The following is a 14,622-nucleotide window of genomic DNA, read 5'->3' on the forward strand; positions in this document are numbered from 1 at the left end:
TTTTTTTTTCTTAGGAAAGATTTTGTAAATCTGACCCCAGGACTACAGTTAATTCCCAGTTCTTGTTTAAAACTAGTTCACATCTTAAACAAACATGCTTGCTGTTCATCTGCCAGCATGTCAGATAGAACAATGGAGGAGATGATGGGATGGAGGAACATGGAGGAGAACAATAACTTCGATTTCTTTTCAGTCAGCTCTGTGCTAGGGAGCCATCCTCCCCACCCAGAAGGATTGAGGCCAGTAACACTTTCTGGAACTCTTTCAGATGGCTGTGGATGGCATCACCGGGATGGAGCCAAAGCTTAGAGTCTATAGTTTAGTCAGAATCTTATTCAACCAGGATTAAGCTTTTGATGGATAAGTCGACTAATCAACTTACCTACTCATTTCCTAACTTACCTAAATGTTTCTCCATTGATGTCCTTTGTGTTTAAAAACTCTGTTTAGCAGTGACAGCCTGTGCTGTGTTTTATCTCCTCCATGTCTTTAGTGCAGCGTTTCACCTGCGTCCACACGACACAGAGAGCGGGCCTTTCCAGGGCCAGCTGTAAAACCTGCCTTTTATGGCCTAGTTATTGTCTTTCTGTCTACAATTACTGCGATTACTCACTTCCCTTCCCTTCCCCTGGCTTGGCCCGCCTAGCGCACTTAATAGAGTGCATTTTACTAATGGAGAATTAAGTAGTGCCCGTGACAGTCTGGTTTATAAATATGTAAAATATACTTTTAATTATTTCAAGTGAATCTGGCAGGTAATCAATAACTTGGGACGTGACAAACATACGCTTGACATGGTCCATTGTGAAGCAGCGGGTAAAAGATAAGCACTTCCTGTCAGCGCGCTCTGGCTCCAATTAATATTTTGAGGCTGTCATGCCTCGAGACAAATGGATTAATTGCGGGCCGCTAATATAATAGGTTCTTCATGAAGAGTGCCCCGGCACAGGAGGAGGAGACGGGCGAGGGGGGGAAAACGAGGCAGTGGGTTTGAACTCTGACGTTAAATATTTATTAGAGCTCTCGTATAGAATTTTTATGATGGCTGAGGCTGCCGCTTGGATGCAATTGTTTACCATTTATTTGAGAGGTGATTAATTGGAATTTGCTCAAAGTAATCATGACCGTGCCATTTGCAGCGATTGCTCTCTGAGAGGTTATTTGGTTATAGCTCTCTGTGACAGTAGAACAAAGAGCGGCTGGCAGTGCACTCGAGCTGCCTCCCAGACTACAGCTGTAGCTGATTTACCTGCTCCTGTGACTCAAGGACACGCTAAGCAGCACTTAGATAAGGACTGATGAGAAACAGCACTAATGATTTTACTCCCTTTTATTGCCCCTGATATTTAAGTTTTATTAAAAGTAATAAAAGGACTAAAGACTGTATTGATATGTTTATCAATTGATGGGACACTACTGACGCAGTGCACATACAACAATAGAGTTTTAGCCCCCCCCCACTCTTTCACTCACTTTCTCTCTCGCTCACTTACTACCTGTAACTTTCCCATCCTTTTTCTCAGACTCTTTACTCTTATCCTCATTCTAACATTTCTTGCTCTCACTTGCTCTCTAATTCTCAATCCCTCTAACCCACTTTCTTTATCTTAGACTTGCCTGCTCTCTCTCTTTTTTTGTACCTCGCCTTCTCTCACTTAGCCCTGCTCGCCTTTCCCAACATACTTTCCCTCTTTCTTTCTGTCCTTTTCATCCTCTCTCACATTCTGTCACTCTCATCGTCTCTCACTGGTTTCTTCTCTCTTAGCCTTGCTCTTTATACCTTACTATCCTTTTCTCAAATTCTCTCTTAACTCTCTTTTTACTCTCTTCCTCTTCCTTTCTCTCTTACTCTGTCTCTCTCGCTCTCTCAGTCTCTCTCCTCCTCTAAATCTTTTTCTTTAGTTCAGTTAATGGTAGCCAAAGCATGTTTACATCAATAGCAGTAAAGAGAACCGCAGCAACAGTAACTGATACAGTCCTGTCAGTATCGACAGGTACTGGCTATTAAAATAACAGAAGATTTGACACTTAGATGTTTAGCTAATTACTTTTACTAGTTCCCAGAATTCAAAAAAGCTTCAGCCAGAGCTAGAGAATTATCTTAAAAATCGTCCAATCGTCCTCTGGGTGGTGGCTCAGCGGTTAGAACTCCTTTTGGCAATTAATGTTTCCCTATAGATAAAAGTTGCAAATCCACGGACACATGGACTTGTAGTAAACTGAGAGGCTTGTGTTGTGTTGTCTGCTTGTTGTGTTGTGGAATGCCATCACTCAGGTTTGTGGGCGATGGAGCGGATGGATGCCAGTGTTTCAGGGTGCTCCCATGTCTGTGTTGCCTTCTGGCTCTCTCTTTTTAGTCAGGCTGTTCTAGTCAGATCTGTCAGGGTCGCTAGCCACACCCAGTTGTCACATGCAGTATACAAATAAATTTAATTTGAGGAAAAATAGCCCCCATAACATGTGCATAATAATAATATTTAGTCATTTGAAAGGTTGGGGTACGGACAGTGTTACTGTCTCTGTACCAGTGACGTGATGAGACATATTTTGCAGTGAGAGGATATGTATTCCCCTAGTTTTTTTTTTCTGTTTAAGCATTAGCTGGTCCAATTTGCTTGAAATAATTTAATGTCAGTTCAAATTCTCTCGTGCTTGTGCTCGTGCTCGTGCTCGTGCTCGTGCTCGTGCTCGTGCTCATGCTCGTGCTTGTGCGCTCGCTGTCTTGCTCAAGAGCATGCAGAGAGGATAAAGTCAGGGTCTTTCCTGGAAGCTGTCCTTCATTTCACTGATCTCTCTCCATCTCTCTCCCTCTCTGCTTCTCTCTGAGAGAGAAACGGCTCTGTAATTTAGGTCACAAGGCACCTGTGCTCATCAGTTATTTGCGTGACGGTTGTTTTCCGTCAGATGGGCTGATGTGTCAAGGAGATGGGCAGGACCTCATGTTTTCGCTTTCGACAGATCAGCAGATATGTGTAATCTCTAGATGTGCTGCGCTCATAAATAATGCAAAGGGATGACCATGGCCAGTCTCTCCCTCCACCAGCAGCCTGTGAAGGGTCTCCTCCAGAGTCTCGCCTGCCTCCTCATCACCCTGTCCTCACCTGCTCTGGAAACTTCACACACAACACACTGAGCTTTGGCTGTGAGGTTGTCCGCCTCTCTCTCTGTCGCTCTCATTATCCCTCTATCGCCCTGTATGTCAATGGTCCAGCTTCTGGTCGGTTCAGCTGTTAGCTCTGTCCTCCTCTCATGCTCTCACATTTCCCCTTGTGCGGGGCTCCTCATCGTAGTGACCCCCTCTTTATTGTGGAGCCGTGGAAGTTCTGGAGGTTTTACAGGACAATTGAGAGAATGGGCCCTTTGGCATTGAGGCCTCAGAGCAAAGAAATCAGCTCCCCTGGCTTTATCTGCTGCCTGGAGAGCGTGAGGAGAGAAAGCTCCTCCAAAAGCAGCTAGTGAACTGTGAACCGGATCAAATCCCTCAGGCTAAGGTTTTTTTTTTTTTTTTTTCCTCCTCTCCTCCATCTATCCTCTTACTGGCTGAGTTTGTTTGGGGTGTCTACAGACTGGGGAAACTGTCTGATTGTTCAGTAAAATTAAGAATATAATCCTATTGAAGTAAATCTTTGGTCATGCTAAACTCCGTCTGACTGTGCCGGCTGTGAAAGGCTCCGATTGCTTTGACAGAATCAGGTCCATCTATAATTTACATGTCATATTTGAGTGCGGTGAGCTCGTTACATAAGAAAGGAAAGCCTGGTGTCTGCATGGTGTTCGGGGTCACATGGTGGTTTTGATCAGAGCCTGTTTGCTCCATTCAGATGGGAGAAGTGGATTGCAGGGCTTTTGTGGAGCCCTATACATGGAGGACGTGTGCTGAGAAGGGAAATGTTGGCTGTATCACTTCCTCTCATTCTGTGTCCAAAGACTTCTGAAGAATGCATTATTCTGTAGCCAAAATAAGGCATTTTGCATTGTCCTCATTTTATTGTTCTAGTAAAAGTTATTGAGCTGCTCCTATAACTGTGACCATTCACCCATGCCTGTTGTCGTCTAACCTTTCTCCCTTTTCTTTCTCCAACTTTGTGCAGGCACTAGGAAGTTGCTACTTTGTACACGAATCCTTGAAAAACATCCACCAGTTTGATTTCAAAGGTAAGTGTCGCCTTTCCACATACTAATCCCCCAGTCCCCTCTTAATGAAGCATCTCAATCACCCTCACCCGTTCCATTAGAATAGTGCAACCCTCTCGGGGTGGCGGAGGGGGGGGAAAAGCAATCCAGAGAGATGGAGTTAGTAATAAGGAATAGCAATGCTTATTAATATTAGAATTTAAATCATGAGATTTCAAGCTGTGGTAATAGTGTGCTCAAGTATTGGACAGTTAGTGGTGACCTCATCAGCGGCAGGGGTCAGAGGCCGCGGGTCTCTGTGGTCACACTAATTAAAGCCGCTCCTATTACATGAGTGTCAGCATTAGCTGCTGTCACCCCCGTGAAGGACAGGGGAAAGGGGGCAGCAGTGGCTGGAGGACCTAAGCCACCCACCCACCCTCCCTCACACACCACTTTCCTCAACCTTTCCCCCAGGATTAAACCAGCCTCTTTTTAAATCACAGCCTGTCCCAAGCATGATGGCCTCATGATCACCGTCTTGCCTCGAAATGGTCTTCTGCAGAGGTTTATTGGCGATGTAGAATGTTTTTTACAGAAGCTGTTCAGAGTATAGACATAGAGGGTCACTGAGGTTCTATTGAGCTTTATTATTATTATTATTATTATACTATCACAATTAGAATTGTAAAATAACAACTCAAGGTTAAATTTGCTCCCCATTTCCCGTTATTCATTTGTTTATTTGTTTGTAGATTTGTATTTTTCGTTTAGATCACATAAAAAAAATAATACACAAGTTTAAAAGGCATATTCTAGAATTGTACCAATGTATTACATCATCAGAAGCATATCTGTGGATGAATTGCAAGTTTTCTCTTGTTCTAATGCATCTTCCACCATTCATACTCACAGATATTTTTTATTTATTTATTTATTTAGTTTTGCTTTTTAGTATTAAAAACTGACAACCAGCTAACTCCGCTAACTGTCCCTCTGGGTTGTGCTGTTATAGGAGAATGACTAGACTTCTTCTCCTTTCCTGTCTAGTGTACATGTTAAAAACACCTAGTTTGTTGAGTTTATAATTGATGATAGTTGAAGTCTCCACTGCGACTACCACACTTAGGACGACTGTCGTATTAGTTAAGCTTAAGTTCTAAGTTGTGAATATACAGATTTGACGCATTACTGTTTACATAAGTACTAGTAGTGAAAGGGTGAGCGTCTTAAGCGTGCAGTATGCCTGTCCAGTTGCAAAGTGCAGGGTACAGAATGAGTTTATGGGAGTAAATATGTGTGTATTTATATTGTACAGCAAAGTGCAAAATCTTTCAAAGTGTAAAAATTAAGTTCACAAGATCCTTAATGGATGTAAATTTGCATACAGTTGGCATTCTCTCTAGAAATTCCCAAGTAGGACGAGGAAACTAACTATAAAATTGGCTTGATTAAAGTTATAATAAATTTTGAATATGTGTATGCCTAAGCATCATGTTATCTATATTTATTTATCATATGAACATATCTTAAGCATTTAAACAGTCCTATAGATCAAAGATTAAAGCTTAAAATATACATTCAGTGAGGGATATCCAGGGTTTTGACTCCGTCTGGTCCAGGCTTTGCCCACATAGTCTAAGAGTAGTTTGTAGTACATTGAAAAAATACATATTTTTTTCAATCTGTAAAAAAAAAAAAAAAAAAAACTAAAATTTAACCAGCTATTTATGCATTTAGAGGAATATTGTGCAATATTGTAATTATTGAGACCACCAGAGAGTAAGAGGACCACTAAATGCAGGACGTTTTTTTTTTTTTTTTTTTTTTTTTTTTTTACCACTTCTGTAGCCAGTAGGTGGAGTAGTTGTCTGAAAAAGACTCAAGCACCCTTTCTGGAAAGAGCTTCCAGTGAAATGAAGGATTTCCACATGCTTCTCTTCTGTAGCTAGTTTCTCAGTAATTAATACCCTGTGACAATTTGCTCTCATGTTTCTTTTGTCTAGCCAAGAAATTCAAGAAGGTGGTTGGCAAGGAGATCTACTCGGACACTTTAGAGAGCACATCCATGCTGGAGAAAGAGAAGTTCCCTCAAGACTACTTTCCTGAGGTGTGTTCATGGTTCCTCTGACTACCTGTACAGCTTTCTTATAAGCACCCAGACCTTTTACTACTAGCTTGTTACCTGCGACCTCAGTGATTGTGGCCTGCGTTTGTGTGATGAGTGTCTTTCTGAATAGCTGAGGTTTAGGTTCAGTTTAAGACTTTGAGTTGCATCCAACCGTAATGTGAAAGACAGCAGCCATGGTAGTGACCAGTCCAGACATTTATGTAAATAATGAATTTAGAATTTAGGTCTTTTAGGGCAAATGTAGTAGATATAATCACTGACATTCTGCCATTTAGGGCCACATAAAAAGCATCTGACAATATATAAAAGTTTTGTCTATAACTAATAGCTATCTTTCATTAGGCATTAAGGCCCCACGTTGTGCCATCAGTGGTATAAACACCAGTGTTTGAATGGGATCTATATTTTCTTATTTGATGAATCTCCACCAAAAAAAACTGCCAACCAAGTTTTGTCTTATGGAGAAGGAATCGAGAAGTTCAGGTGAGGGAGCATCCAGCCACTATTGACGATCTGTGGACAGCAGTAAAGAATGTGTGGGAAGCAGATCATTTAGACCAGGGTTGTGGGACTAAGGGCTGTAGTCCAGCACAGTTTGATGATTTCCTTGCCTAAATGCACCTAAAAACCTTGCAGTTAATGGGTGAATTAAATCAGGTGTGCATGATGATCAGGAAGCCCAAACACCTGTGCTTCTCCACCCCTAATCAGTGTGACAGGGGAATATGACAGGAGTATGACAGGAGGATATAATAGGATATCATTTTCATTGGACAGCAGAGATATACACTATTTTTTCCCAGTTTATTTTGGTGTATGTCAGTGATTTTTGCAGTGTTGTCAACTAACACAATGTACTGTGCTTTGAAACTGAATTAATTAATACAGGCATCTCAAGTCCTTGAGTTTTGGTCTTATTCTGCTAGCTGTGTACATTATGTTGCTGGGACAGAAAGACCTTTATATACACAAAACAATATAAATAAAGATTCTCTCTCTCTCTCTCTCTGTCTATATATATATATATATATATATATATATATATATATATATATATATATATATATATATATATTAGCTACTTTTAGCTGCGCCCATTGCTTACACAGATGTGAAAATGCATGTGCACAAAGCTTGTCTGGTCTCTTTATAGTAGTATCCGCTAATAGAATTGGACTTTCTGAAATAGATAAAGCTCAAGTGTGTGTCTAATGCCAGGTGTGGGCTAGATGGCTACAAAAAACCCAGCATTGAGCTGTGGAACAGTGGAGCTGTTTTTCCTTGATTGATGGTTGGTGCTCCATCCAGTATTTTTGGGATGAGTTGAGGATATGGGGATGAGGTGTGGTGCTAATCATCCTGACCTCATTAATGCTTTTGTTACTGAATGCAATCAGATGCTCCAAGCAGTGCTCCAAAATCTAGTAGAAAAAGGTGATGCATGCTTTGATGCCTGTTTGATCATATAAATTCAGATGAAAAAGACGAGAAAAAATAAGGTTCGAAAATAGAAATATGGAGACAAGCAATAAAATATAAATAAAAAAAATGATTCAATAAACAGAAATGTATAAGAATGGGAAAGGTTGGGAATGAAGGTAGGAGGATATGGTAAGAGGATGAGTATGAAGTGCAGATGTGTGAAAGTGTGCAAAAGTGTATGTCCTTTAAAATCTTCTCTTTCTGCTGTTGATAAATTTGCATTCAGCACATATACCCAATTTATCTGAGCGCTCCTCTAGAAAATGTCAGCAACACAATTACAGCCTGTTGCGCTTTAAGCAGAGCTTTATTTGTAATGGAATTAAAAGTTCATTTGCTGGCGTGTCAGACATGGTGTGTTACTCTATCTCCTGTCAGAAACATGTGTTCCCTTTCGACGGGGTCGTACGGCTTTGTGTGTAGAACAGTTCCTTTGACTTTTCATGCTTACTGTGATGCACCAGTATGTGTGTGTGAGTGTGCATATGTGTGTATGATGCCCTGTATGGTTGTGTGGGTGTGTGTATGTGTGAGGCTGATACAGTAATAAAGAGTGCGACTGCTCGCGTGTCAGGCTGATTCTCGGAGCTCATCAGTTACCCACGCTCGGGTGGCCCGGACCCGCAAATATATGCAAAAGCAGACAGAGCTGGCCTTTCACGGGCCTCTCCCAATTTCCTCATCCTTCACACTCACGTAGACACACATACACACACACAGCTTCCCTCTGCATCTCCCTGCCCGCCTCCGAATGTGACATTTCCACATGATCTAAAAGCAATTACAATGATTCAGACACTACACCATTCACAATAATTACACACAACGCAAGCAAAACAAAAACAGCAAGGTTGACTGGACGGCGAACGACTAGAGAACGAGGGAGGGGCTGGACCGGGGGGGGGGCGAGAAAACAAAGTTTGCGCATTGATTTATGTGCGTTCCACGGCTGGGTTATGAATCTCAGATGATGCTCTCAAGAGCAGCACTCCAGATAATGTTATCCCATTTAAAACCAGCAGATTTGTGTAGTCTGGCTGGGACAGGGGACTTTCCTTCATGCTCACACACACACACACACACACACACACACACACACGCATGCACACATATATACACACACACGCTCCATGCTCTCCGTAGTGAGAGATTGGTTGTTATCATAGATCACCGATACGGCTCAGACCTCTTATGAAAGATGAATTAATTTCACTAATGCTCTAATGCAGGGCTGTGGTGAGGTGGCTGTGCTGGTGATAACCCCGACTTTGTCCCGCTCCCCACCCTGTGATTTATGCCCTCTTTTAGTAGATGAAACTGGCCGGATTCGCCATCCATCTGCTGCTCTAAAAGAATCCTATTAACGGTGAATCCAGGGCAAGATGCAGCGCTGGTCCGAGAAGGAGGGACACTTTTTTCCGCTCTCCTTCTATTTTTGTGTCTGGGTCTGTAGCGTGGTATTGTTGGTGTACTTGCTGGGTTAAGGATGCAGTGATGTCACACTCACTAACCAAAGCACTGCAGACCAGTCTGGAACTGTATACAGCAGTGGTCACTTACTGTCCTGCTATACATCTTCTTTTACTCCAACCCAAGAGTCAGAGATAACATCCCTACACAACCAATAAGTGCCCTAAAACAAGACTATAATGTTATAAATACATGAATAGTATTTAAAACATTAGAAGAAGGTATAATATGATATATACCTTCATATTTGATGAATCTCCACAAAAAAAGACTGCCAACCAAGTCTTGTCTTATGGAGAAGGAGTCGAGAGGTTCAGGTGAGGGAGCATCCAACTACTATAGACGATCTGTGGACAGCAATAAAGAATGTGTGGGAAGCAGATCATTTAGATCAGGGGTGTGGGACTAAGGGCTGTAGTCCAGCCCAGTTTGGTGATTTCCTTGCCTAAACGCACCTAAAAATCTGCAGTTAATCCTAAAATGTCTAGTTTCTCTAATCTGTCTAATTTAAATAGTCACTGTGACGCAAAAATCCCATTTCTCCATTTTTGTCCCACTTTTTGATATAATGGAAATCTGGCAGTTGTTTTTATGTGTCAAAATTCCAGGATAATGGGCCAATAGAAAAGCTTCAGAATGACATTGTTATAAATATCATTTACATTAACTTAATCCCTTAACCCTGGGTTTATTAAATTTTTAATCCTTATGCAGAAATTATGATGAACTATTTCATAACTTTTTAGTTTACTCTTGTGGAGTCCCACAGGGTTCTATTTGAGGGCCTATGAAGCAAATGATAAATAAAACGTAAATGTAGCCATCAGAGTAAAGAACTGAAGTATGTTTCCCTTATCATGTAAAATTGCTGTTTTGGAGATCTGGGGTTTCCTTCTTTAGAGTGTTGCTGATTGGGGTCAGTACTAAATTTTGAAGGAAGATGGATCTCCAGGCGCTGTATTGGGAGTTGGAGAAATATCAGCTATTAATATGAGGCTTGAGTCTCTAGACTCCTCAAACTTTTAGTTAAAGGTGTGTCTACGCTGTGATGAGGCTGATTGCAGAGAGTTGATGGAGATTTAGTCAGGGACAGAGCGTAGCATGCCTCAGTGAGAAGCTGATGTTGTTGTCCCTTCCCAGCATCAGCAATATAACTATCATTCATGCTTGTCCTGATGACATCAGTGAAGGGGAAGGACTTTCATTCTCCCATTTGATTGACAGGCCGTTGGTTTTACTGGCAAGGAGAAAATGCTTCCTGCTATCATGCCACACTTTGTGAATGTGTGTGTGGGCGGGGTGTGCGTCTGTGTTAGTGCTATAGCTAAATAATGCTGGGAATGTAAGCACATGCTACTTACTTGTGCAAGTGCTCCCATCTCTGTTGGGACAAAAACACTGCTTTTACCGATTTTAGTGCGTCTCTATGTGCAAACACAGCTACCTCAACTCAGGAATGCTTTGTTAATTAGCCTATTAATTGAAGCCAAGACTCGCCACACTTCTCCAGAACCAGGCTTTTGCATCACTGAAGTAGTGTATTATAGTTACCCACTCAGATTGTGTTGTATTTTTTGTGTATATGTGTGAGAGCCTTGTGCTTGTGTACTACTCTCTGTACGGTAGTTTGCCCTTGCCTCCTGCCTGGAGGACCGTCAAGAGTCCTATGATATGACCCTGTATCCCCTTCAGAAGGCTGGGTGGCCCAGCGTAAATGACTTTCCCCTCCCCGTATGCAAAACACTGCAGCTGTGAGTTATGGCTCTAAGTGGTGGGCAAGCAAGGGGACAATATTAATTGAAAAGCCGAGTCAGAAAGAACTGGACAAAACGCCAGGCGCATTGTTTGTGAAAGGTCGAGCTGATGGATTCGGCGGCCTGTCATTTCTCCAGCTTTCCTCAATCCTTTTAAGTCAAGCCGCCACACAGTCATTTGTTACGTTTGTTTTATTTATTTATGGGAAGGTTTCGTGCTGACTCGCGTGCCTCCCAAGGCTTTTTGCTAGGACTTTTTTGAACGTAGATATATGATGCTTTAGGCAGTTGACAGTACTCCAGAACGGATCGTTTTGATTCGCTTTTGGTTGTATAAGACTTAATCTACCGCTATAAAAGGGCAAAATCCTGAAGGGATGAACTCTGTACTAGAGCTGGGCAATATGATGATATTTTATCGTATTGTGATAAATTTTGTTATCGTGATAACAATATGCTTTTCTAAGCATGTAGAGGATACTGGTAGTGCTTAATAAACACTGATTTCATTGTATTACAGGTTTCATTACAAACAGTGTAATTAGACTGGGTTAAGTAGCTGAAGTTCAGTAGATGAAAAATCACTCCATTCAGTACAGGAGAGTATCTGAATAGTGGTTTATAAGAATCTAAATATCATGTATCGCGAAAAAAGTCTTTACATATCGTGACATAATATTTTGACCATTTTTACCATTGCCTACTCTGTACCCATGTAAAGAACTAAGGTGCTTTTGTTCATTCTTTAAAATGCTCACATCAAATTCTAACAGTTTTCCCTCTATGCTAGATTTATTTGATCAGCCAAAATAATTATTATCCAGAGTTACGGTTTTACTTTTACGTTGGAACTACGAGGCTAGTGTAGTGGAATATCTTATGCCCCTGTTAATTAGCACATACCAGGTAATCTCCAATAAACTTGCATATGTATTTTCAGACACTGTTATGTAAAAAAATGATCGCAGTATGTCACTGTAGACAGGGTGTTCTTTTCAGCTGTGTCTCTGAAGGAGGAAGAATAAAGCCTACGCGGAAAAGAACACTGTGCCTACAGCGCAGCATGACAGTGGCTCGGTGATCCTCTGGGAGTAATTTGCTCCCTCTGGCACTGGTAACCTGCAGTGTGTGGAGAGCAAGATGGATTCAATCAAGTATCAGAAAGTCCTAATAGGAAAACATCATGTCTTCTGTGAGGAAGCTGGGCCTTCCAACTGGACAGAGTCCAGCAAGGACAAGTTTCAGAAGAAGTCCTGGAAGATTCTGTAGTGGTTGTTACAGTCACATAACTTGAACCTCATAGAAAATATTTGGTGGGATTAGAAAAAGGTGGTTGCAGCAGCAAACCCAATAATATTTATGAGCTGGAGACTCCTGAGGAATAGTCTAAGAAGCTGGTGACTGACTATGCATCATGTACTACTAAGTACCACTTTTATAGTGCAAGCTTTTTAAATTGTTTTTGTTTGGTTTATTGCAAAGAACAAAAAGTTATGTAATGTAACATTTTGTTAATAAACCTAATTTGCAAGGGGGGGGGGTAGTAGATGTATGGCTCTTGTCTTTCAGGTTGCAGATTCTTGCAGTATCCTTTGGTACTTTGTATTAGTTTGGCTACTGTTGTATGTTATGAGAATTTTGTAAGTCACTCTGGATAGGAGTAAGCTGAGCTTATCAAAGGAGTCAAGTAGCCTCTGTTCTGTAATTTTTTTGCAGTGTTTGGCAGATGCTTTAATGTTAGTGAGTAAACATGGATGACAGAGTAGTTACAGTGGATCAAAAATACCGTTATATTGGTATATACACTGATAGCTGACCTTCAAGCAGGAGTTGTAGCGACTTCAGTGTGTTTAACATGTAGTAAGTTATTCAAGTTGGGGCAGCCACACCTTGACCTGTGAGTCGATTCTCATTTGAGAGCAGCCTGAAATCGGGGGTGAATTGGCCTCACGGTTGGCTTGATTTTCCTGTAGTGTGACCCAGACATTATTTGGCATGACTGTTTCCATGGCAAATGGAATGATGGAGTAAGGAATAATGGAGGAGGTCTGTGCTGTGCTTCATCAGTCAGTTGTGAATATTAGTTATTACTCACAGGGCATTTTTATCTATGTACAGCTCTATAGGATGGTAGCCCCTGCCTTCCAGGCCCAGCTGAGGCTCTTATTTATGAGGCAGTGGGGGTCTTTCAAGCAAGACATCACAAAGGTCAGTGCATGGGAGCGTTATGGCTGCATACCCCCAAACCTCTACCAGGGTGGCTTTTGACATGGCTAGTTTTGGATAGAGATTCAGTGGGTAGCAGTGATTATGGACTGCTCTGTCTTCTCCCCTCAGACCAGCACCTCCGTTTCCATGTCACTACCTTTCCCTGCTATCCCCTTATTGAGGCCGCACCGCACGAGCCAGCAGTCACAGCGATCCGCCATGAACACTCGTTCATCATTGTCATTGGTCTGGAGCTATCAGAGCAGCCTATTTCACCTCCAGCCCACTGACCTTTCTAACGGACATCTGCTCCCTGATAGGATGACCCTTTCTCTGGCCACTGAGAAAGAGAAAGAGAGGGAGAAAGAGAGAGAAAGAGAGTGGTCAGAGCCAGCAGTCTCTCTATGAGGTAATTTGATGTGACAGGATAAGATTTGTGGTTGTTTTATCATCAGCATTAAAGTCAATGGCTCAAATCCTAATACTGTTCTCACTCGGTCAGAGTCAACAGTGCTGGAGATCGGATTATAAACCCTTGATATTCTGATCCTAAAATTGGATATTTGACTGAAATATTTAAATAAATGTTTTAACCTAGGATGTTTTCTAGGGTGCTATGAATTTGGAGCACACTGTTTAATTGCGGAAAACTTAACACATTAAAACAAATGTCCAAATATTTGTGTCAATTAATCCAGACATACGTTTACATTTGCTGTCTTTTTAGTCCGTGCTATTCTTTCTTTGGTATATATATCAGTGTATCATTTGTCTAATCGAGTGAGTATACGGCAAACCCCAATACACAGTAGCATCAAATATACACTGAGTTTTTGCACTTACAGTGCATTAGGTGTGTTTCAGGTCTTTTACACCATGTACTTCCAAAATGAAATGTACATTAATCAAATTCTCCAGTCCGATTGAATTCATTCTGATAGATTCAGACTGAGGTGTTTATCTGTGCACTCTACTCAGCAATCTGATGATAAAATCTCCGTTTACCTGCCCGGTACAAGTTATCCATTCCAAAATGACGTGATGTGTTCGAGTACATCTTGGAGTACCCGTTACCATGACCACGAGCATCACGTAAGTCCAGTCACAGTAAAGGAGTGGCAGTGTGTTACCTGAGTTTTCAGGGAGTGTGTTTGTTTGTTTGTTTTTCTAGAAATTGCCTTAAAATTATGGTGGACTCTGGAAAATGTACTTCACATTATTTGCGCTTAAAGAAGGGCAGAGAAGAAGAGGTCATGTCCTGCAACATTTCGAGGCACATAAGCTATCCAGTCCCACCGCAGAATACACAAAACTTCTGGATGAAAGTGTGTAGTAAAGACTGGTGGGAGAGTCTGATATAGCATTCATTCATTATTCTATGCAACTCAATGAAAGATGATCTCACCCCGCAAAACATACTATAATGGATATGTGTCCACTGCTCGCACCGTGGAATTGTCCGCC

At 41.5% G+C, this 14,622-nt stretch overlaps 1 protein-coding gene across 4 annotated transcripts in view; it reads left to right on the plus strand.

The window, feature by feature from the left end:
* The window catches only part of inpp5a (inositol polyphosphate-5-phosphatase A), a 185,771-nt gene that overhangs the window by 101,916 nt on the left and 69,233 nt on the right, over nt 1-14,622 (plus strand). For all 4 annotated transcript variants that reach the window (XM_072678262.1, XM_072678263.1, XM_072678266.1 and 1 more), the window contains exons 5-6: nt 4,092-4,155; nt 6,120-6,223. In XM_072678262.1, the coding sequence (XP_072534363.1) occupies nt 4,092-4,155; nt 6,120-6,223 (168 nt within the window). The remainder of the gene's footprint in view (nt 1-4,091; nt 4,156-6,119; nt 6,224-14,622) is intronic.

Source organism: Salminus brasiliensis, chromosome 4 (assembly GCF_030463535.1).
Source record: "Salminus brasiliensis chromosome 4, fSalBra1.hap2, whole genome shotgun sequence".
In the NCBI taxonomy this organism is placed as follows: Eukaryota; Metazoa; Chordata; class Actinopteri; order Characiformes; family Bryconidae; genus Salminus; species Salminus brasiliensis.